Source organism: Tenrec ecaudatus, chromosome 13 (genome assembly GCF_050624435.1).
Source record: "Tenrec ecaudatus isolate mTenEca1 chromosome 13, mTenEca1.hap1, whole genome shotgun sequence".
Classification (NCBI taxonomy): Eukaryota; Metazoa; Chordata; class Mammalia; order Afrosoricida; family Tenrecidae; genus Tenrec; species Tenrec ecaudatus.
The window spans coordinates 37,987,287-38,011,033 of NC_134542.1; the positions used below are offsets into that span (position 1 = coordinate 37,987,287).

Sequence of the window (23,747 nt, forward strand, 5' to 3'; positions counted from 1 at the left end):
GTACAAAAACACCACTAAGGGAAAAACTCAAGTGTACAAATGGTTTTCTCCTTTCAAAAAAGGTGAAATTTTGATTGATGACAAACCTTGTCCTGGACATCTGTCAACTTGGCAAACGGACAAAAATGTCAACTGGTAGTGCATTAGGAGTTCGTTCTCCCAGGTAAGACGGTTAATGAAGCTTCCTATTTAGAGGTTCTGAGACAATTGCTGACAGTGTGCGACAAAAAGGCCTGAGTTGTGGCAGATGGAGGACTGTTTTTTCCACCATGACAATGTACCTGCTCACTCAGCCCTCTCAGTGTGCCAGATTTTGGCAAAAAACAGCATACCTCTTGCCCATACACCTTACACACCTGACCTCACTCCGGGAGACTTCTTTTTGTTTCCGGGAATGAAGAGAGACATGAAAGGGCAGCGATTTGACGACAGAGGAGGTGAAAAAAAAACGAGAGAGGTCATCCATCCAAACAGATAAGTTTGAAAAATGTTTCTAATAATAGAGTCACAGATTTGACAAATGTGTTCACTGTAATGGAGAGTACTTTGAAGGTAATATACTTGTGTTGTAAAAAAACAAAAACGTAGCTTTTGAAAATAAATCCGGGGTTTTTTTGGGGGGTACCTCCTCATAGGCCATGTCAAAACATCTTTCAGGGACTCAAATCATGTTCCTTCTAAATGCTGAGTTTGGGGAAACAAAGGCCTAAAGGGGCAATATCTGGGCTATCGGGGCTGGGGTAAGGTTTTCCCCAAATCGCTAACCTTTAAGAATGAGCAGGCGCTTCATCATAAAGGAAAAAATTCCTTGGTACAACTTTCTTGGCCTATTTCCAATCAGCACCCTTGTACATTTTCTTGAAACGCTCTTCATAATAAGCCCCGACGATCATCCTAGATCCTCCGAGAACATCTGTCAGGACGACTGTTGGAAGCAGTCAGCACCACCTTTGCTTGAACTAGCAGAGCGGTGCCTTCAGAAGGCTGTGTTTTCATCATCTGGTTTCTGAAGGCAGCCTAGCGAGATAAAGTATATGACAGTTGTCTGCAGCCATGGTTAAACATGTCGTGTATAGAATAAGCCCATGCACGTATAAACTGGAGCCCTTTTGACAGCAATACTGTTTTATGTACCGTAAAGAAGCCCTGGTGGTGTAGTGGGTACACAATGCACTGCTAATAGGAATGTCAGCAGTTCTAAACCACCAGTTAGCTCCACGAGGGGAAGATGGAGCTTTCTCCTCCTGTAAAGAGTTCCAGTCTCTGAAACCCACAGAGAATGTTCTGCTCTGTCCGGTAGGCTCACTGAGTCAGAATTGATTCACTGGCAGTGACGTGTTTTTCTTTTTTGGATATAACTTCTAGGCACCCCTCGTGGTGTAGTGTTTACATGTTGGGCTGCTAACAGCAAAGTCAGCTGTTCAAAACCACCACATGCTCCTCTGGAGAAAGAGTCTATTTCCATAAAGTTAGTCTCAGAAAATGACACCGGCAGTTTCTACTCTGCCCTATAGGGTTTCCTTGGGTTGGAGTCGACTCAATGGCAGTGACTTTGGTTTTTGGCACATAACCACTAATCGCAAAATTTATACATGATCTTTAAAAATTTTTTAATAGTATCAAAATATACTACATGAAAAATAAGATTACCTTCCTTCCTGATCCCTGTTCCTCTGGCAACCACTATTAGTTTCTCAAGTATTCTCTTCCAAAAAGATCCTGTGCATATGAAAGATGTGTGTATCCTTTTAAAAACAAGAGCATACAATGCTTATTTGCTGGTCTGCACCTTGCCAAGGTCAAGCCTCAGCCGGCCTCCACTGAGGTAAGCCAAAAGCCCAAGCCACTCAAAACCCCGTGGGTCTGTGCCTACTTACCTTCATGATGCGCCTCCTGCATTCCAGCAGTGTTGAATTTCCCTTTAAGCCACTCTCCTGGGCTGAATTCTGCAGAGTCCCTCTGGTATGTGTTTACTCTGTCGCCATATTGCTGGAAGTCCAGGAAGATTTTTTTTTTAGGGGAGTTTTGTAAGCTGTGTTAGTCTGGGTAGATTAGAGCAACAAATTCACAGACACTCATGTGTAAGAAAGATTTTTATGTAAAAGAGCAATTGTCTCAGTGTAGCTCCATCTGATTTGTCAATAGAAATGTATCACAGGGAGAGAAGCAGAGAGAAGGTATGTCATCTCCAGCAGGGAAGATAGGAGTTCCCAGAATCCTCAGAAGGCCATGCCCTCAGAGGCTTCATTGGTTGTGACTTGACAGGCTAGACTTCACACCTTTGCAAGTTGACAGATTATGTAACTATCACACAGCCATGTAATTGACAAACTGCCATTTTACAATTAAGAGATTTTTTACCTTTTTAAAAAATTGTAACAGAATGTTTTAGAAGTCTATTGTTTCTAGCTACTTTCAATGTGGACCCAGTAGCATTGGTTGGGGCACCTTTTCCTCCATTCTGGGAGGTGGAAGGACTCTTCAGGGAGTCCAGAGTAGCCACGAGGTGATACAGTGAGTCCTGGCAGTTGGCCTCAGCACACATTGTGCAGCTCTGAAAAACCAAGAGTAAAGTATTATGTAAATGATGTGTGGAGGGAATGGAGGCTGTAATTTGATTTCCCCCTTAGGAAAACCTTTCATATGTTGATTTTTCAGATTGCTGTCCAACCATTTTCATTATTGAGCACATATAGAAGACTTTGTGCTGGACAGCTGGAAGACATGAAGTTGAAATGGGAAATTTTCATCTTTTGGCTTTCTGTATTCGTAACATTAAAACATTAAGGTGTTGAGTGAATCTGAAATGACTTACTGGTAGTGCTATGGAAAACACAGCTCCCCGTGTGACAGTATAAAATAAAGCTCCTCACCAATTCTCCTGAACAACTTGTTATCCATCACTTTGGCTCTAAGCCTCCCAGTGTTTAGTTCATCATCTGTACCTGTGCTACTCAAAGTCTAGTCTCCAAACAGCAGTGTGAGTGTTTACGACCCTGCCCCAGACCTACTGATCCATCTGCATTTTAACTAACTGGACATGCATACCCAAGTTTGAAAGGCCAGGAGAGATACAACTGAACATCAACATCCTAACATGACCTTCAGCAAAGGCCCTGGTGTCACAGTGACCAAACATTTGATTGCAAACTGGAAGGTCAGCAGGTGAAATTCACCAGCTGCTCCCATGCTTACAGCCCTGGAAACCCGATGGGCAGCTCGGCTCTGTCCTGTGAGGAATGTCTGAGTAGGGTAATCTTCGGGATATACTGTTTTTAAAAAACGACAGATGAAGCCAGGACTCTTGAAGGAGACAGCAACTGAAATAGGCTCTGCGGGCGGGAAGGGCAGTGGGGATGGGCAGTTAACTCCAGTGGGTTCCAGGCAAAGGTGGTTATGGTGATGGCGGCACCCCCTCTGAGATGACTCAACTACTGACGGGTAAGGCGTTAATTATAGCCCAAAAAAGGAATTCTAAAAAATTAAAAGTAAAACTCGACAAAGGCTGTTTCAGGGATATCTTTATTTTGAAATACAAGCATGCTAAGTAAAAAGTTTTATTGTCACTCTGTAGTCAGATCTATTTAGCAATACATGTAAGTTTGGTGGACAGAATATATAAGCACATTCTTCCATAACCTTCAACCTCTCCGGAGCTGTCACTGCCATCATGACCAGTATCTCAACGCAAGCACATGCTACCCGTGTTTCCGAATGTGGACCGCCAGCCCAGGCGAGTTCTTCATCCCCGCATCTCATACTCTGCCTTCCTTTCCTGCCTCGCCTCTCAACCCTGGCAATACCAAAGGAATTGCTTGGGTTTTTTCCATGTACAAAAGGGCTTCAAAAAATTCATAAATTTTGGGGAAATTTTTTTTATCTTTCTTTTTCATTTTTCCCAAAGCTTTTTGAAGCCCCCTGAGTATTAGGCGGTTTCTTTTTACATGTTTTAGCCTCTCCTCCCGACTGACTTCTCTCTTCCCCAGGAAATCTCTGTATACCTCCTCTGCGTCTCCCTCGCAAGTCCTACAGGAGCCCCGGTGGCAGAGCAGGTGACACACTGAGCTGCTCAGCCCAAGGCCCGTCATTTACCCTGCGGTCTCTCGGGGGAGAGATGGGGCTGTCTGCTCAAAGCCTCAGAGAACCAGAGGGCAGCTCGTATCTGTTGCGTAGGGTTCTTTTGAGCCAGAATCAACTCGATGGTAGTGGACGCACAGTGGATGGTAACTATCCAAATCTCTGTTCTGCCCTCCTGCCTTTCTTTGGGAGCAAAACACGGAAAGCAAGTGATCAACGACTCAGATCTTTCAAAGTGTCCCTCTTTCCACTTTTGACCCTGCTTCCCGCCGAGCCCACAGTTCCTGCGCTGACCCTCACAGTTCCCCGCCAGCGCCCCCGGGGAAGGCGTCCCTAACACTGAGCACGTGCTGGAGTGGGCGCGTGCTCCTCCACCAGCCTATATTCTGCTTTGAGCTACTTTCCACAGAGGTTAAACACAGACTTTTGCCAATTTTTTAGAGTTTATAATGAAATTTGTTCTTTCATATAATAATTATACTAGATTTTTACCTTAGGAGCTATTTGGAAGAACTGGGGGAAAAGATTAGTACTCTCAGGCATGCCAGAAAGATACCAACCCCATCAACTCAGAGGACAACACAGAACTGGGATTCAATCAATCGCACGATTGCGTGAACCTGTTGTCCGTGTTCATGTTATACCACATGTAGAGGGTCCTTATCTGCCTCCGACAGGATGATATTAATCTTATTCTCCAGCTGAGCACCCAGCATCTCTCGAAGGTCGGAAAGAAAGCCGCGCTCGGTGTTGCTGTGCTCACAGAGGATGACGCTGATGCCGTGGGAAGCTGCATGCAGCACGTCATGGTGGGGCAGCTCGCCTGCCGAGAGAGGAAGGACCAGGAGTGTGTTTATTAGGCACAATCTGTGCCAAGGCAACAAGTGTGCATAGTGTATGAAGTAAATGTCATACAGAACTTGTTTGCATACAAATCTAGAAACCTGTAAAATTTCTCCCAATATTTCCTTTGCTGAGAGACATCGATCAGGCAGCCAATAAATACATGAAGAGATGTATGCATAAATTAGCCACTAAAGAAATGCAAATCACGACAATGAGGAGAGTTCGTACAGCAAAAATCGCAGTGATAAAAAAAGAAGAAAATAGTGGTGAGGCCATGGGGAGATTAGAACTCTCATGTATTGCCGATGAGACTACAAAATGGTCCAACTATTGGGCTGCTTCCTTCAAATGTTAGAAATACAGAGACTGTGAGGTCTGGCGAGTCCATTACTAGCTAGCCTACTGAAAAGGTGTGACAGACAACTGCATACCTGTACTCACGTTTACGAGAGCAAAAGACTTGTCCATCAAGAAATGAGAAAATCAACTAGTGCATAAACACAATGGAGCACTACGCAGTGTTACAGATTAACAAGGCATCCACAAAACATCTTAGAACATGGGAAAATGTGGGTTTTTGACAGTAGGCTGAGTCAAATAACCTAACTGTCAACAATATTAGAGGAAGTCAAGGCAAAGTTGATGCGAACGAAGCGACATTCTTTGATGGTTACTGGGGACACTAGAGGGCCGAAGGGAAAATCACTAACAATAGGAGACAAATTACCTGGGGTGGGAAAGGCAGTAACACTAGGGAAGTCTGCGCAGCACAGCAAAGGAGAAGGCAGGGGGACGCCAGAGTACAGCAACAGTGCTTCCCGTCACATACAGTCCTTCGGTAACAGTAAGAGCCGACAGTCATTCATGAGTGGCTACATAGGTATGTTAAACTGAACAGGTGTGGGGTGGCATAAGGGAGTGCACCCAGGAACATATGTAAGTTTGGCAGAGGATATTTTCTACATGTGTATTTGTATGTGCTGCAAATAGATCCATGTATGTAACAGAACATATAGGGAGACCAAAGTTACACAAACTTCGTAGCCATAACCAGCAGCACCCTGAAAGACCAAAGAGGCCTTGAGCGTGGCCAGGTAAGGTCATCGTCTTCAAGGGTCGGCAGGCCAGCGGCATCACAGCTCACGCGGGCAGTGCGCTCTCTCTGTCTTCCCATGGAGAGCAGCAAGCAGCTGACAAATGGCCATCTAAGATGGGACTATTGGTCTCTCCTCGTCCAGAGCAACGACAAGGGAAGAAAAGTAGACTCAGGAACCAGTCAAAAGGAGTCCCACGGTCCCAGGAACCATGAGCCTGAAACCAGAAGAGCCACCTGGTACCCGGCCACCGTGGTCCCACTACCATCTGCTCCTGCTTGGGATCACATAACAACAGGTCCCAGAAAGAGTGGAACCCTCGAGAATGTACCTCCCAGATACCTCGCTAACCTGGAGCTCACCTTTCAGCCAAACAAGAAAGAGATGACAGACAACACTTGTTAGCAGTACATGTCCAGAAAACATCAGTCATATGAGACCAAAGGGCAGCATTTGTATAAAACAAAATTCAGAGAACAAGAAGGGGTAAAGGAGATGACCTAATGAAAATTATGTACGAGAGGATTACAACTAATATTACGAAATAAAACGTGTATAAACTGTTGAATTGGGAAAATAATTTGTCCTGTAAAGTCATACCTAAACCACAATCATCAGCAAAGGGAGAAAAGGCTCTGGGTGGGAGGGGAGAGGAGTTATTCTCCTCGAACCTTTCAATCACCTATACTTTCCTACTGCAAGGACTACTTATTAAAGAACCTTTACAATGAACTGGCTGGAGAACAGAAGCCAAGAAGAGAATCAGTGCATTTGTCAGGAGCATGCATGCCATCTGCTGGTCTTTATGGAGTATTACCTTTTTTATTCATCATTTTATTGGGGAGCCCTTACAAATCTTCTGACAATCCCTCATTCAATTGTATTAAACACACTTCTACGTATGTTGCCATCAACTTTTCCAAAACATTCTTTCTACTTGAGCCCTTGTTATCAGCTCCTCTTTTTCCCTTCCTTCCCTTGTGTCCAACCCTGTGATGGGCTCCCCCTTTCTCCTCTCCCCACCCACTGCGACCCTACCATCCCCCTACCCTCACGATAGCCGGGCACCATCCACTTTCTTCACCACATTTGCTATGCACCCATTTTGTCTTCAGCGATGGTGTTGGGAAGGTGAGCATCACAGACTGCCAGGTTATTAGAACAGTGTTCAGCGTGAGGGAGGCCTTGAGTGGAGTGGAGCACTACTTCTAATGGCCTGTTGAGGCCTCGGGCACAGAAGACGGGTGAGGTTCATCAGAGACACTAATCAAAGCCAGTACAGCTGGCGTGTCAGTTCACATGCACAGAGTTTATTCCAAATGAACATGTTTGAATGTTTCTGCAATCAGTGGATGGCTGTAATCGAAGCCAGCAACATGAGGAGGCTTTCAAAAGTTCACTGAAAAACAGAATTAAAAGCTCACAGGATTTCTCTACATATTTCACGAAACCTCCTCATACATTTGCCTTAGCCGTGTTAGGATGCCTTAAACAGACAATTTTTAAAAAGATACTTTTTGTGCCATGGCAAAAGTCAAGTTTGAGGTCAGTGCTAATGTCAGATTCTTCATAAAACCCAAGAGGATGCTATCCTCAATCATTCAAGCTCCACAACCAGTTGACAGGCTTGCTGCCCCACACCAACAGTCTTCGGGTGGACCCAGCATTTCAGGGCAAGTCAGGAAGACCTCAAAGATAGGCTGAGAGAGAGAGACTACCAACCTTGGAACTGTGACTGAGGTCAGAACATGGTGGAAGTGACCTTCACCTCTGCTGTTGAGTTACTGAAGTCGGGACTTCATGTGGCTTGGCAGTTTCCATTTTAAGCAAGAATTTGGAGCTCAGCGGGGGCCAGGAGCATGTGAAGATCAGTTGCCTCCTAGTGTTGCCATGCCAGCAGTCTTTGAAAGCAAGACTCAAGCTGATGAAGACAATTTGATGGAAATAATCGTAATCAGAGGCAAGTCTTGGGTTTATTAGCACGATATAGTGAACAAGGTCCACTCGAAACTGTGGCTTTCAAAAGGGTAGGCGAGGCCAGTTAAAGCCAAAGGGATTAGCCTGGACGCTTATGGTAACTTTTTGGGAATTCCAAAAGTCACGAGGATAGATTTTCTCAAAAGACAGAGGAAAATCACGGGGGCTTATGATGAGGAAGTTTTAAGAAAACCGCAAGCTGCATTGCTGAGAAAAGCCAGAAGCGTCGCACCAAAGAACTGTTCCCATCACGCCCCTGCCTCTGCTCATCCTGTCCTGACGGCAGCACTGTGCGCTAAGGGTTGTGTTGGGAACCTCATGCCGCCACTCGATAGCCCAGCTGTTGCTCCTCAGACGTTTTATTCCTCAAACTCAGAGAACACTAAAAAGGACCACAGTCGGAATCGCTTGAAGACGCCAAACCTACCATTTTGCCACGTAGAGACCGAGATGGAAGAGATGTTGAGAAACAATAGCTTTACATTTTGGTACTTTGCTTTAATGAAGGTTTCCAGGCTTTTATTGCAGTATTCATGTTTTAGAAAACCAACACATGAACCCCCATTTTATACGAATCAGGAAAAGTCCACATGGAATGTGACTGTGACCGTGCTCCAGGGCCACAGTACGAGCACATGGCCTGTCCCGGGAGTGCATGCCAGTGTGGTTACGCTGAGGGCCCATCATGTCTGCATTTGCTCCAAAGGATTTGGTGAAATTTTTATAAAAATGTACATACAAAAGAACAATTACACGTGTAGCAAAATCTAATCATTAGTAATGTAAAGGAAGGATACCACGAGTTCATTCCTAAGATCTCCAGTCAAATTGTCTTAGACTCAAATTTTCTTCCATTGGTACAGCTTTGAAGGCTTGTCAAAACCTTCCACATCCTCAGTCAAACAGCAGACCAGCCATCGCCATGTGATGGTTCCGTCTGTGAGCGCAGAGCAAGGGAAGCAGGAAGCTCGGACGGGAGGCTGTTTCTGGGTGTGGCAGTGCTTTCCGATGGGGTGCAGAGAGCAGACCATCTGTGTGGGGGGTGCAAGCGGAGCCCAGTAATGGAGAGGCACAAAAGGAGTCAAAAGAGTGGCCAAAGGAATTAAGACCTAAGAGTTCTGTCCTTCAAGTTCCCAAGTTACATAACTCTGAGCACTGAGGAAGAAGAGAGGCGGAAAGAAGGCTAGTAGCATCAGGTAAACCAAGTTGTTGTTAGGTGCCATCTAGCTGAGGCTGGCCCGAGACGCCATGTCCACAGAGGAAGCGCGGCCTGGCCGTGCACCACGCTGGCAATGGTCGCTGTGTGAGCGTCCACTGTTGCAGTCACTGGAGTCTCCCTCTTCGTCAACAATCCTCCTGGTACAGGGACCACGGTCTTCCTCGGTTGCTTCCTGCGTAACTTGATCTTTTGTCCGGAGAACACTTCAATATTACAACTCGAGGGCTTAATGGCTTCCTTTTGTTCTCTTGGCTTGAGAAATGCCGAGTGGCTTCCTAACTCCAAGTCTTCAACATTTCATGAAACACTTGGCTTTCTTGAGCCACCCCTTAAAATCTTTTACTCAGCTTTTAGGACATCATCCATTCGTTTTAGCTCCTCGACATTTAAGAGTAAATTTCAGACTCTGCAGACATCCATTTTGGATGTTGCTTTCTCGCCTGTGTTTCTAATGACCTTTCGCTTTCTTCAGGTGTGGTGTCCTTGGTGTCACCCCACAGCTCCTCCGGGTCTTTGGCCATCAGTGTGTGTGGTGAAGTGAAAATTCTTACGATGGCTCTTCTGTCCACGTCTCCATGAGCTCTGACCAAATTATTGAGTCACTCACTGCCAGTGAGCCAGTTCTAACTCAAGAGAGACCCCAGAGGAAAGGGTAGAGACAACCCTGTGATGTTTCTGTCCCCCTTTACAGGAGTGGAAAGCCTCATCTGCCTCCTGATAAGCAGCTGGTGGTTTCAAACTGCTGACCTCGTGGTTAGCAATGTGTAACCATCATGCCAGCAGGGCTCCTGCAAGTATGGGGTAGAAGTAGGCAAATAGAGTATGAGAAACACTACTAGAGGGGATTGGTCAGTCTGGTTGGCCCTTCCCTGTGTCAAAGAATGCCATCTTGGGAATAGAGAGGGAAAGAATTCCCAGGACCAGGGAAGACCCACCAGTAGAACACGTCGAAATCCCTGCCCGAAGGGGCCGAGGCAATGCAACACTAAGACTAGAGGCCACGGCGGGAGACTGTGCGGCAGAGCAGGTGCAGGCTTCGTGACCCCTGGAGGCAGAGGCCAAGGGATGCCATGGCTGAGACGCCAAGGCCCGAGAGACTTAGCTGCAGCTGGGCTGAGTGCTGTGGACCCAGGACTGTGTCCTCATTATGTTCCGGTCTTGGCTAACTTCCTGAATGACGAGTGTTGGCTGAGCTGTGTGGCCATGGCAATGGATTCTCGAACCCAGTGAGGAGTAGAGTGTTGTGGGAGGAACAGTTGGTACCGGAGGCATGACTGATCGGCCTTGGGGCAAAGGGACCTGGGCGAGTGTGACAGATCCTCGTCCTCCTCTGCCCAGAGGTCAGCTGTGTCCCCCAGACCATTGCTCAGTGTCTAAGGCGCCACACCTATTCTTCAAATACTCTCTAAATCCAGGTAAGATATACTGCATGTCACACTTTGGCTCCTGGCTTGCCTTAAAGTTTCCTCAACTTCCGTATGAACTTCTACACGAGCTCAAGTGATGACTGGGTCCACAGTTGGGCCTTGGCATTGCTCTGCATATCCCATCCTGAGCTTTTTCCATCGTCTTTCCATAGATGCAGCCGATTTGATTTCTGTGTATTCCACAGGAGGGCTGCTATCTCCTGTTATTCTCCCGTTAGTGCCAATGAATAGCTTTTTCACTCTTGCACAATTACTGTATGACCCTTAGCATTATTTCAATCATCAAGGACTTATTTTTAAAGTACTGATTTTTCTTTGTTTCCTACTTTCCCAACCCAATCACCAAAATTATCGATTCGTTTTGATTACATTTGATCCATTTCAGACTGCAGAAACTGGTTAAAATGTTCATCTTTGAGACTGGCGGTTGGTTTATAAAGGTGAACGGCCATTAACTTGTAGTAACATGGATTCTCACCCATAACAGGCAGCGTGGTATCAGGATGATCTTGAAATGTCCTTTTTGACGATGGAAAGGGCACCAGGCTCCTTCATTCCCAGCACAGACCCTATGATTGTCTGATTCAAAACGGCCAAGGCCAGTACACCTTGAATTGCTCATGTCTAGGATTTGGATCTATCCAGGTTCCATTTCAGGAAGAGGGTAGGTCAAATAAATGCTGAGCATTGATTTTTAGAGAGAGTCTGATAATATAATCAATGTTTTCATTCTTCCACAAAGAATACTGTATGTCCTTCATTCTGGTACAGGTGCTTATTGGTTCAGGTTCAAATATTTACTAGATACCATCTAAGTGTCAAAAGAATAGATATCTTGGAAGAAGTACAGTCAGACTGCTCCTTAGAGGCCAGGATGGTGAGACTTTGTCTGATATACTTTGGACAGGTTGTCAGGAGACATCAGGCTCGGTAAGGTGGAGCGGCAGCACAACAGAGGCAGGACGATGGGCACAGTAGCTCCATGGATGAGCTCACCATAAGACCAATGGTGAGCATGGTGCAGAACTGCGAACCAGGGTAACTACAAGTCAGGACCGACGCCACGGCACCAGGCAACTGCATCTACAGACCAAGTGCAGTGCTAAAGACAACCATTAAAAACAATAAAGGCAGGGCAAGGGTACAGAAACATGGGTAGCAGAGTACAAAGATCGTTCTACCTGTGAGGTAAAGGTCTGCTCTTACATCCCGAAGAACGCTGCGTCCAGAACCAGCACACAGGGCCACCACTCTGACCTGGGACTCTTCAGGGCAAAGAGAATGAGAGAGACCAACAGTTACCATCCCCCTTCATTTTCATAGTATTATCAGCACACACACTCCTGAATGACGTGCAGACCTCACTCCTTATCTCATTCCCAGTTCCTGAGTTTTGCTTACTAACTTTCGAACTAGACATCTGTGTGTTGTTCAGGCACTAGAAGGCAGGGTTATGAGGCTGCTAGCAAAAGAACTTGACCAGGGCTCCAGGTACTCTCGGGTGAGGAATCAGAGAAAGGAAAAAGGCTTCTTAGAAAGAGGAATGCTAGGAATTGGTTTGGCACATAATTTTTAAATCCACTGTTAAGCCTCAAAGAGTATTCTCTGAAAAGCAAAAGAGTAGAAATGTTCAAACCAAAATCCAACAAGTCCTTCACCCTGAGGTGTCCTGAACGGACCTCCGTTGGTGCTCACTCCAGGTTCCCAGCACGTAGTGTCAGGCCAGGCGCTGGCGCTGGGTCACAGTTCAATCTTTCTTTCCCATGAGTGTTTGATGGACTGTGGACTTTTGGAGAAGTTAGTGAGCTCTCTGAACTTAATGCAGTGAACAACGGGTACCATTCACTGTACTTCTGTGCACCAGTCTTCAGGCCATGGGGGGAAACCATGCCCACGAGAGTTCGATATTAACACAAGTGTACAGAGAGGGGACTGACACACACACAAGGACCAGAGCAGCTAAATATGAAGTCAAGCGGTCTGACTTGAAAGTCCAACCTGCTAACCACTGTGCACCCAGCCTGTGCAGAAGGCAGACTCTTAGCACAGGGCTCGGCTTGCTGCAGGCATCTACTCCAGGCCTGTCCATTCTTTCCCCGAAGAGCGGAAGGAAAGACAGTGGCCTTGAGAGTCCGAACTGGCCATGGAGCAGACGACGTGGCAGTGTCGGGGGTCTGAGCGGTCTATTGTAACTGCTGCACTCCTGACCCCCACTCTCGGCCTGGCTCGTGGCAGGAAGGCATGTCCCTCCCTCCCTCCCTCCTCTGTGCTGGACAATTGACTCGTCCTGGGGGGTGAGGTGAATAGAAATTGTGTGTCTCTCTCCTAAAGCGGAGCTTTTCCCTGTGGTTAAATATCCTTCTCAGCAGCACCTAGTTTACAACAGGCAGACAGACTCCCCCAGCTGACCTGAGATGAGCATGCCGGGTGCCGGAGACGTCTTGTAGTTTAAGCCACTGCGATGTAGACACCACAGCCCAACCTAGTCCACCCCAGGCCCCAAAGCAACCCGATCAGCTCCCACGGGCTGCTAGCATGTTTCCTAGCACTTACATGATCACCACCACCAGTGTTTTCTTTGTCCAATGCTATCAGCAAAATAAAAGGGGCACACTTACCTAAGGTCCTCTGTAGCCCAAGACTGAGGCGGAGGTGCGACAGTTTTAGGTGTCTCTTGATTCGTTCAACCATGATTGCCAAGGAGACAGGTTCCTCCAGAGTACAAATTCGCCCCATTCCCGTCTGCAGAAGCAGAGGCTGAAGAGAAGGCAGAGTTAGTAAGGCTGTGATGAGAACAAACATCAAATACCATCACTAAAACGTACAGGGACGCAAACCTGACAAACCCTTTCTCTTAATGCTCGAGATTAAGACCCACAAGCAAAGAGCTTTGATACCGGTGCAGTTGTTGCGGGAGTACGCAGGGAGGGCAGGCTGCTGGCTGGGGCTAGGCTGGAGGATGGGGTGGGGGAGCTTGGAGGTACTGGGATCAAAGGTTTCAAAAGGACCAGTCTTGAACCAGAAAGGAGTTCACAAAGGAAGGAGATGCATTGCCCTGTGGCCGGGGCGGGGTGAGAGTGTGAAAAGCAATATGTAGAGGGGCCAGAGGTGCTTGAGGGCGGGTCCAAAGGAGACAAGTATGGCTGGTGTGCAGAGCATGGAGGGGCAAGGAGCGGACCCCAGGTCCAAAGAGCTTCGCATGCTGTGCTAAAAGGCCTGGACTGCCTCCTCGGGGGGTTCCGGGACCTTAATGTTCCAAGTGGGGAAGATGCGTTCCCAACTTAAATGGTGAGAGCGCTCCTAGAAAGGAGACACTGATACATCTGGGGAAAAATCAGCACAGGAGAAGCAGGGGCAGCTTGACAAATATGGCAGCTGTTGGCACCACCAGTGAACTAGAAAACAACAAACACAAAGTCCTTTTAAAATGTACTGACTTATGAGATACCAGCTCTGCTGGGTAAGCATCGGTCTGCTAACTACAAGTTTGGCGGTTCAAACCCACAGCCATTCTGGAAGAGGCTGTCTGCTCCCGTAAAGATTTAAAGCTTCACTCTGAGTCAGAATCGACTCGATGGCAGTGGGTTTGAGTTTTACTTTGCTGTTTTTTTTGAATGGTGGGTTCTTTAAATGGGAAATGTTTGTAAAGTTATTTGAAATGGGTTTGGCTGCTTGTTCCCACCGTGTTTCTGAGCAAAGCTGTAGGAGTTATAATTGCACATCATGTCAGAGGAGCGAGTGAAAAGGTCCATGCAGAGAGTCTAACCAAGAGTTTCAGTCCGCGACCGGGAAAACACTCCTAAAGGTCAACAGAGACCTTGAACTATTTACAGGCTTTTCTTCTTTTGTGTCATAGTTTTTGGTTATTGCTGTCTTTTGTTGCTTTTTCTTTCTCATTTTTGTGTGCATATTATTATCTCTGCAGGTCTGTCTAGCTAAGATAGAGGGAATAAACAATCTGAAGGAGAAAACAAAGGGACCTACGGTTCCAGTGGGGACATGGGAGAGGGGAGGCGGAGGAAAAGAAAGTGGGTGTTAACACACCCAAGGACAAGGGAACACATGATCCAAAATTGGTGGCGAGAAGGATATAAAAGGACAGGTAGGGCTTGATCCTGGGCAATGTAACCGAGAGGAATTACTGAAACCCAAATGAAGGCTGAGCATGACAGTGGGACCAGAAGAAAGTAAAAGGTAATTGAGGAAAGAACTAGGAGGCAAAGGGCATTTATAGAGGTCTAAATATAGGCATGAACGTATGTAAATATATTTATAAATGATAACGGGAAAATAGATCTATGTGCATTTATGTATAGGTTTAGTAGTAAGGTATCAGATGGACATTGGGTCTGTACTTAAGTACTCTCTCAATGCAAGAACACTTTGTTCTATATTAACCTGACATTCCATGATGCTCACCTTCCCAGCACGATTGCTGAAGACAAAGCAGGTGCATAAGCAAACGTGGTGAAGAAAGCTGATGATGTCCGGCTATCAAAAGAGATAGCATCTGGGGTCTTAAAGGTTTGTAGATAAACAAGCGGCCATCTAGCTGAGAATCAAACCAGCACACCAGCCTGTGTGGTCACGATATGTCGATGGGATCAGGTATCAGGCATCAAAGAACAAAATATATCAATGTGAATGAGGGGGAGTGTGGACTGGGGACCCAAAGCCTATCTGTAGGCAACTGGACATCCCCTTACAGAAGGGTCACAGAGAGGAGAGGAGCCAGTCAGGGTGCAGTGTAGCAACGATGAAACATACAACTTTCCTCTAGTTCTTTAATGCTTCACCCTCCCCGCCTCCACTATCATGATCCCAATTCTACCTTACAAACCCGGCTAGACCAGAGCATGTACACTGGTACAGATAGGAACAGGAAACACAGGGAATCCAGGACAGATGAACCCCTCAGGGACCAGTGGTGAGAATGGTGATACCAGAAGAGTGGAGGCAGGGTGGGGTAGAAAGGGGAACCGATCACAAGGATCTATATAGAACCCCCTCCCTGGATGACGGACAACAGAAAAGTGGATGAAGAGAGAAGTCAGACAGTGTAAGACATGGAAAAATAATAATTTATACATTACCAAGGGTTTGTGAGGAAGGGGGGTGGGCGGGGAAAAAACGAGGAGCTGATACCAAGGGCTCAAGTGGAAAGCAAATGTTTTGAGAATGATGATGGCAACCAATGTACAAATGTGCGTGACACAATGGATGTATGTATGGTCTATGATAAGAGTTGCACAAGCCCCCAATAAATTTTTAAAAATCCATTTAAACATTAAAAAAAGAGTTTGAGTCTGTAACCCTGAAGAAATGCCCACTTTCCCCCCATTGCTAGTCTGTATCCTCTCTCCTTTGTTATGTTTTCTACAGCTCAGGTCCCCTTTGTGCTTTTTAGGTAAGAGTTAATGGCCTGATGACCTAATAACTCACAGGTGAATCTGCTGAACCAAAATGCATTCATGTCAGATCAAATGAGACTTTTTATTACCTTCTCTAGTGACAGAATTTCAGTCTTCTGATAAAATTCTCTGTTCTGCGAGAGAAACGCCACCACTTGTAGCAGAGCCTCCTGAGTACAATTGAGACTGACACGCGTGTATTCTTCGTCATCAGTTCTGTGGGGGGAGGGGCGGAAATCCACCCTGGTTTATAACAAATTTAAACAAACTATCCTACATAATCCAGAGTGTACACATTTGCTACGATAGGACACCAGACTTCCATATACGGAGCTAGGGATTTAACTAAAAATCTATGCAATCCCACGCCAGTCTAGTTCCTAGAAATAATGGCTCTCCAACGTTAGTGTGCATGAGGACCACCTGCAGCGATCAGTGCAGTACAGACGGTTGTCTCTGCGATATGGAACACATGTCGCAGCCTTTCCTTGGGCACACTGTGTGGCTCCACATTTTGTGCAGTGTTTTAATTTTTAGTAGAGTGTAAGTCTGGTGTGTTTTCACTACGACAGTTTGAAAAGATATCCACTTCTCTGAAAACAAAAGGTAAGACAAATTGAGTTGGCTTGTGCTTAGGATGCTAAGATTGAATAAAAAGGACAGGAGATTTTTAAATAGGTTGAACATGGTAATTTTTCATATATCACTGATTCTTAAATTTCCTAAAATGATTCCAGGGTATTTAATCATTTTATTAAAAGAACTCTATACTCAAAAAACTACTCAGATAATTTTAGGTGTAGCAAATATAATTCTCGATTATATTAAAAACTCCTACTTCTCTCTCTTTTTTTAAAACAGTTAAGTCCTAGCTTTGTATAGCTTGGACTCTATGATGCTTAAGTCTTACATAAATTAGCCTGAAAAAAAATCTCCTAAGAAGCAACATTTTGGTATGCATCATAAATGACTTTTAAAGAATTTGGTAATTCTTGGTTATATGAATGGATTTTGAGCTCACTCAGAACCATAAGCCCTACTCTAATAACAATCAGTTCTTTAGATATGGCGCTGCTGAGAAGTTGCCCTCAGGACTGAATCACTAAAGATACGGCTTTGAGAAAATCCAAGTGTGGTAAAGGACTCAGATGGTGCCTGGCTATCAGAAAGAACAGCGCTGGGGGTCTTAAAGTTTGTCTTAAAATAAGTAGCCTTCTAAATGCTGGGGCAGCTAAATCCATGCAGATGGAGCACACCAGCCCATGTGATCCAAGGACTGTAAATAAAACCCAATGTGAATAATTTGCCAATAAAAAGATAACTCAATCCAAAGCCAGAGGAGGGATGTGTATGAGAGTTTAAATTCTGAGTACTGGATTTGCAGAAGGCTATGGGTAACAGTGAAAGCCCAAAACCCACCAGAAGAGTCCCCACATGGATTAAGATTCCCCCAAACTCCCTCAGACCAGATGTGATGTCTTGTCCTCAGACCAGGGGACAACGGCAAAGTAGAAGACTGTGGAGGTAATTGAGCTAAAATTCAACATCTTACTCTGTGTCTCCTCTTTGACCCATTTACAACTTCTTCTAGTGTTTATTATTGTCTGCATTCTTTTGGACTGAGGTTTTCCTGTTTTGTTAGGGTTTTAAAAATAAGATTTCTTTATAGATTTACGTACCCTAGATTTTATATTGAGACAGTGACTGGATCCTTAGAATTATGACAGGGGAGATTAGGGGGAAATGGGAAGCTAGTAAGTAATGGAGGCAAGAATAAAGAAAATGGTGTTCTAAAATTGATTGTGGTGACTACTGCATACTCTGTAATAGATTTCAACCAACCACTGAACTGCACTGTATGAGAATTTTTTTCATACGATGGTTAATTTTTTTAAAAAAAGCATTTACAACACAATTTATGGACATGCTATTCATATTAGTGGAAACTAGAAAAATTAAACATAATAATAAGAGATGAGCTTAAGTACTTTGTGCTCCATGATGTTTCTATGTTGGAATATTGAAAATTCACTCCATCCAGTCAATTCTGACTCACAATGACCCTTCAAGACAGAGTAGATCTGCCCCTGTGGGTTTCAGAAAGCCTCATCTTTTTCCTGAAGAGTCACTAGTGGTTTCAAACTTATGACCTTGTGACAGTTCCGACCTCCTGACCTTATAGTAGTCCACAGCATAACCCACTATGCCACCAGTAAACATCCATAAAATACTGGTATTTCATGAAGCTGTTTATCTAGGGAATTATTAGAATATAAAATTATGAAAACATAGGTTTTATGAGTAGGTACATTATGATTCAAATTATGTAAAATGACAAAACATATGCACAAAATAAAACACCAGAAGGCAAGACATCGAAGTGTTCCAGTGTGCTTGTCAATCATTGATTTAATGGGAACGGATAAGTCTAATGGTATCAGTGCATCACTAGATAGTTCCTCCCATATAAGAAGTACTCAGTACACACGACGTGTCATTTTAAGACCACATCCCTCTCCATTAGAACCCATACGCAAATGACAAGCACATTTTGCTCGGAGCCCCAATACCAAGGTTATAGAATATGTAAAGAGAGTCTGTATATATAGAGAAATACACTCTACCTAGCAGCAGACGTCGTGACAGAAACACCTGCAATTCCTTTCACTGCAGACAGGACTTTATCCAGGTCTTGGCTATAGTTAACACTGAATTCTATTCTGTGTGTGCCCTCTGTGGGGCACTTGGCAGCTTTGGAAGGCAGTATGGGGCGGGAGGTACAATTTCCTAGAAGAAAAAAATGTGGGAATGTTATTTATTTTGCATTTTATTTTCAAGATTAGGAAAAATTTGTAAGATACTACTTTCAGGTTTCTTTTTGGGGGGTGGGTCTCCTCATATTCATATGTAATATATACATACTTACATGAGCATCTACCAATAGTCTCCAATCTAAAGACTTAGTGTGGATAAACAAAATCAAATGCATTTTCAGAATTTTCCAGAAGGTTCTAAATATCAAAAGCACGTGAACAAGGCAGACCTATTCATGGAGCTTGTAAATGGTACGCAGAATTGCCTGTGCTTGGTGACACTACTCATGCCAACCACAATTGAGGCTGCAAACTTTCCTAGTCTGTTTGGCCGCATTAGGCCAGGTATCATCATAAAAGCTTCTGCCAAAAATAAGTGAGTAAAGGGCTTATTAAAGTCAAGCTAGAATACAAATGCTGAATCTCCTCATGCTGCTGGGCCGAAGGAAGCATTCAATAAAACCCTGTCCACTTGGCTGTTATATGATATACCATATGCTAAAAGCCTGCGCTTCTGGTGTAATTTAACAAGCACTATTGACTGCCTCAGTTTCAGGCACACGAATGAGGAATTAAGAAGCTATGCCCAGCAATCAAGACATCCAATGCTCTCTCCATCAATGCAATGTAATTGCCAGAATTCTGCATTACTTTTTAGGCTCGTTCTTAAAATAGGGATGTTCTCCCACCCCTAGAGTAATTAAAACTTTACTATAAAGGAATCTAAATGTCAAAGTATAGCTTAAGTAGACAGGAATAAGTGGTGTCTTACCCAGTCCTTTAGCCAGCCAGCTGTTGACGCCCTGCGGGGCAGCATCGTAGGCTGTGTGAGGAGAGTAGATGGCCACTCTCTTCTCCAGAGCCTGGATCACCAGGCGCTCCGCCCAGGAGGCCCAGGTGACACGCTTCATGGGTTGGAAGATGGGAGGGTGATAGGAAAGGATGAGATCTGCCTTCTTTTGCAGCGCCTCCTCCATTACTTCCTCGGTCAAGTCATTGGTCAGGAAGAGTGTACTGACCGTATGTGGTGGGCTTGGCTCTACCAGTAAGCCAACGTTGTCCCAACTCTCCGCATATGAGAGGGATGCAAAGTCATTCAAAGAGGAAATGAGAGTTTTTAAATCCATGTAGGAGCGGAAAGAACTGCCAACCGAAGAGCGGGCAAGCTGGACCTTTCTGGTGATCAGCTGTACGCCAGATGACAACATACAGAAACGGGTCTAGCTGAGAAACTGAAGCGACAAAGACAGAAAATGGCGCACGTGTGCACATCAGATGAAGGCCTTTGTGGCGGCAACACAGCTGCAGTCACGAGAGGGTCATAAACCAATGTGTTGGTCTGGGTTCCAGGGGAGACCAGACTAGGGAGTGCCAGCAGGGGTCTTCCTATGCCAACTAAGTGCTGAGAGGCTGAGGCGCGGCTGCCAGCGGTGAGTAAGTTCTGCTGTGGACCCACGGCAGTATGCTCAGCACTGTCAGATCATGGCCTGTGGTACCTGGGCCAGCGCCCTGATCGGCCCCTCTAATTGTGAACCCCGGCTGAGCTGTGTGGCCAAGGTTCCAATGGCTCCCTCTGAAAGCGGCCAGTTCGCTAACATTTGACAGGTAGTTGACATATTGTATATGCATTACTGCGCTTCTATATTTCTCCTATCTATGTGAACCTCTCAATCATTACCAGGATGGGAAAAAAACAAACAAAAAAACCTTTGAATCAACATTTTTTTTGTGTGCAAACTGTGTAATCTAGAAAGCACTGAGATCCAGTTCTGGCTACTGTGAGAATGTCTTCCAGGGAACAGTCTTTAATATAGTCAGTGATCTGTCCCTCTGCTCCAGGAGGGATGGCTATTGATTGGTCTCAATCACTCCGGGGCAAGCACTCCACCTTTGGAGGTAACAACAAGAACTGGCTTAAACTACTGGCTCTGTCAATTACCAACAAGTCATTTCACTTCTGAGTTTGTTTTCACTCGGATCTTCCTCACAGGCCACCGGAGAACTAAATAAATGTTAAGTCACCTAGCACCAGTCTGGTACAGAACATGCAAATGTTTCCCACCCCACCCCTACACACACACCTCTGCTGCTCTCCTCACCCCTTCCTTCCAAGTCCACTCTAACCCTCCACGTAGCTTTTCCTAAAAGGCAGGTTCTTTTAGCGTTCTTCGGTATTCTGGCATATTCTTGATGTCTCCCCCAGTATGCTTGCTACCTGACAACTAGAACTGTTGCCTAAATCTCAGTCCTCACTAGTATAGACAGGTACTTCATGTTCATTCATATGCCAACACCAAGTCCTCCTGTCTTGCAGAACTTGGAGTCAGATGATATACAAGGGGTCTCTCCTGTAAAACACCACCACCACCAACAACAACAACAACAAAACCCAGAATTTGTTTTCAAAGCTCTGTATTAATTTAAAAAATTTTTTTTTTATAAAACAACCCTATCACCTTCAAAGGATTCTCCATTACACTTAATACATTTGTCAACTCTGCGATTACATTCTTGGAAACATTTTTCAAACTCATCTGCTTGGATGGCTGTCCTTTCATGTCCCTCTTCATTTGCAGAAACAAAAAGAAGTGGCAAGGAGCGGAGTCAGGTGAGTAAGGTGCATAGGGCGAGAGAGGCATGCTGGGTTTTGTCCAAACCTAGTGCATGGAAATCACTGCATGAGCAGGTGCATTGTCATGGTGGCAAAACCAACCCCTTCTGCCACACATCAGGTCTTTCTGTTACACAGTTATGCAATCTTTCCAGACCCTCTAAATAGAAAACTCGATTAATAGGTTGACCTGGTGGAATAAACCCAATACACTATGCCGCTCACATCAAAAAGGAAACAAAAAAGAGCATGTTTTTTGGGGGGGATATCCCCTTGTGTATTGGCCTTACCAATAATAATAATTTCACTAATTTAGGTATTTTATCAGTAGCTAAAATCATAGGATACATTAGTGGTTAACTAGAATGGGCAGGTCTAACACCTGTTGCCCTAAATTCAGTCACACCCACACCACACCCACACATGAGATCTGAAGGTGGAGGTTACCTTGCCTGTGCAGCCTATAAGCCTTCTTTTTTAATATTTTATTTTTCCCATAAACCTTCCAAACATCGACACCCAACAGAATTTGGGATGGTTGGCAAAATAGGAAAGATAGAAGACAGAAAAGTAAATGGAGCTGGAAAAATGAGCTGGCTTTGGAAAAAAATTTGGAGTTTTGAGGGCAAAATTAAAATAAATGCCTAATCAAATAACTACTACTATCAAGTCCACTTTGCCCAGTCCTTTGCCATCATGGCAAAAACCGTCGCCATGTTTGTGCCCATTGTTTCCGCCACTGTGCGACCTATCTTGTTGAATCTTCCGGTGGTGTGAGGTCTCCAAAAACTAAGCCAACCCACGGACATGGGAGAGCGCTTCATAATCTCATTACCAATTCCAATCTTCAACAGATTCTTCTAAATCAGCAAGCGGTACAGTGAAATCCCAGTGGGCAACCAAGACAGTTTTGAGTTATTTTCTGCCGTGTTGGAAACTGACCTCGGAAACCACATGGTGGGCCATTCTCATTTCACAGCTTTTAGAAAACTGACAGGCTGCTTTCCAGAAGCAATTAAAGGCAAAGCTAGGCAGCAGAGCATGTTGGTTAACAACGGCAGGGACTTTGAACCTCAGAGCCACAGCCATGAACAAGGGGCTAATTATCATTATTGCTGCCTCCTGGGGGAGGGGGGAGTTACAGTGCTCAACTAATACAGTAGCCAGGATAATTAAACGTAAAGTGCCTAGAACAGTGACAGGACTGGAGTAAGTACTGCGATAGCTACTGTTAATATTAGCAGGTCCCACTTTCCAGACCTGCAAGCCACTTGCTCCAGTGTGCTACCTGGTCTCGACCTCCTTTCAGCCCCAGGGCAGCGCCTTTCCGAGCACTGAAGAGCACCCGGACTCAGGATCCCATCCTAGACTCTAGCAGGTCAGTTCTTTGTCTCTGCCCAACATCCTCCCCCTACTCCATCGCCAAAGCCACTGAGTCTATTCCAAGGGCTTCCCGGGGTGGAAATATTTAAGGAAGCAAAAATAGTCTTGAACCACAGAACTCGAAACCAGCCGTCCAAAAGTAAAAGTATACGAGGCTCCTACCGCCGCTACCGCCGCCACCGACTACCCTAACGAAACAGTCCTGGTGGCCCAGAGGTTAAGCACTCAGTCGCCCACGGCGGGGTAAACCACTGGTAGCACTCCAGGCTGTGAAGCCACTCTGCGGGAGAAATGCGTGGGCATCTGCTTCCGGAAGGATTACAGCCGGACACCACACAAAGCAGGTCTGTCCACGCAGAAGTACCCCAAGAAGCCTGCCTGCCTGCCATCGAGTCCTAACAGAACAGTAGCGCTCACCAGGGACTTGAATAAGTGAATGAAGTGACTGCTGTCTAAGCTTCCTTCACAACTTCACCGGAGCACAGCTGCCTGCTGGCAAAAGCAGGTCTGTCCACCCTGACACACGGCCACCCTCCAGGACAGGGCTTCCGAGACGAGCTCTTCACAGGAGAGGAAGCCTCGTCTTTCTCCAAGGAGTAGACTGGCGGTTTCGAAACGTAGACCTTGCGGTCGGGAGTCCAACGCAAAACCGCTCAACCCCACCACGCAAGTACCTGACCCAGTGTGCTCCGGGACGGCCTCCAAGTGCCACGCAGGTTTTTAAAACACGAGGGTCCCCGCCCACCGGGCCTGGGCACGCCCCCTGAGTCATTTCCGGTCCGGTGCGGGAGCTCCGGGTTGTACGGCCGGGCTGAACGGAAGTGGTCCAATTCCTTAAGTGGCAACCCGGGCACTTCTGGGGAGCCCGCGAGAGTTCCGGTGCCGCTTG

The 23,747-nt window shown here is 45.6% G+C and overlaps 1 protein-coding gene across 3 annotated transcripts; it reads right to left on the reverse strand.

The window, feature by feature from the left end:
* Positions 1-3,509: 3,509 nt before the first annotated feature.
* NIF3L1 (NGG1 interacting factor 3 like 1) lies at positions 3,510-23,735 on the reverse strand. 3 transcript variants are annotated; one of them, XR_012779367.1, is made up of 8 exons: positions 23,276-23,733; positions 19,637-20,096; positions 18,676-18,838; positions 16,141-16,267; positions 13,259-13,397; positions 11,822-11,905; positions 7,740-7,938; positions 4,773-4,900 (listed from the first exon to the last, which is right to left on the reverse strand). XR_012779367.1 is itself a non-coding variant. In XM_075529659.1 (7 exons), exons 2-7 carry the CDS (start codon positions 20,070-20,072, stop codon positions 4,716-4,718), a joined length of 1,134 nt encoding a protein of 377 aa, XP_075385774.1. In that variant the 5' UTR covers positions 20,073-20,096; positions 23,533-23,735; the 3' UTR covers positions 3,510-4,715. The 3 variants fall into 3 exon arrangements, 2 of the variants coding, with proteins under 2 accessions (XP_075385774.1, XP_075385773.1); XM_075529659.1 differs by lacking the exon at positions 7,740-7,938 and having other exon boundaries at positions 3,510-4,900; positions 23,533-23,735; XM_075529658.1 differs by lacking the exon at positions 7,740-7,938 and having other exon boundaries at positions 3,510-4,900; positions 23,276-23,734.
* Between the last annotated feature and the right edge of the window lie 12 nt (positions 23,736-23,747).

Coding starts and splice junctions, on each gene's coding strand:
- NIF3L1 (XM_075529659.1), bottom strand. CDS start 20,072: ATGTTGTCATCTGGCGTACAGCTGATCACCAGAAAGGTCCAGCTTGCC. Junction 18,839..19,636: donor CTGGCTGGCTAAAGGACTGG/GTAAGACACCAC, acceptor TTTTTCTTCTAG/GAAATTGTACCTCCCGCCCC. Junction 4,901..11,821: donor AGCAGACCTTTACCTCACAG/GTAGAACGATCT, acceptor CTCTCTCGGCAG/GCGAGCTGCCCCACCATGAC.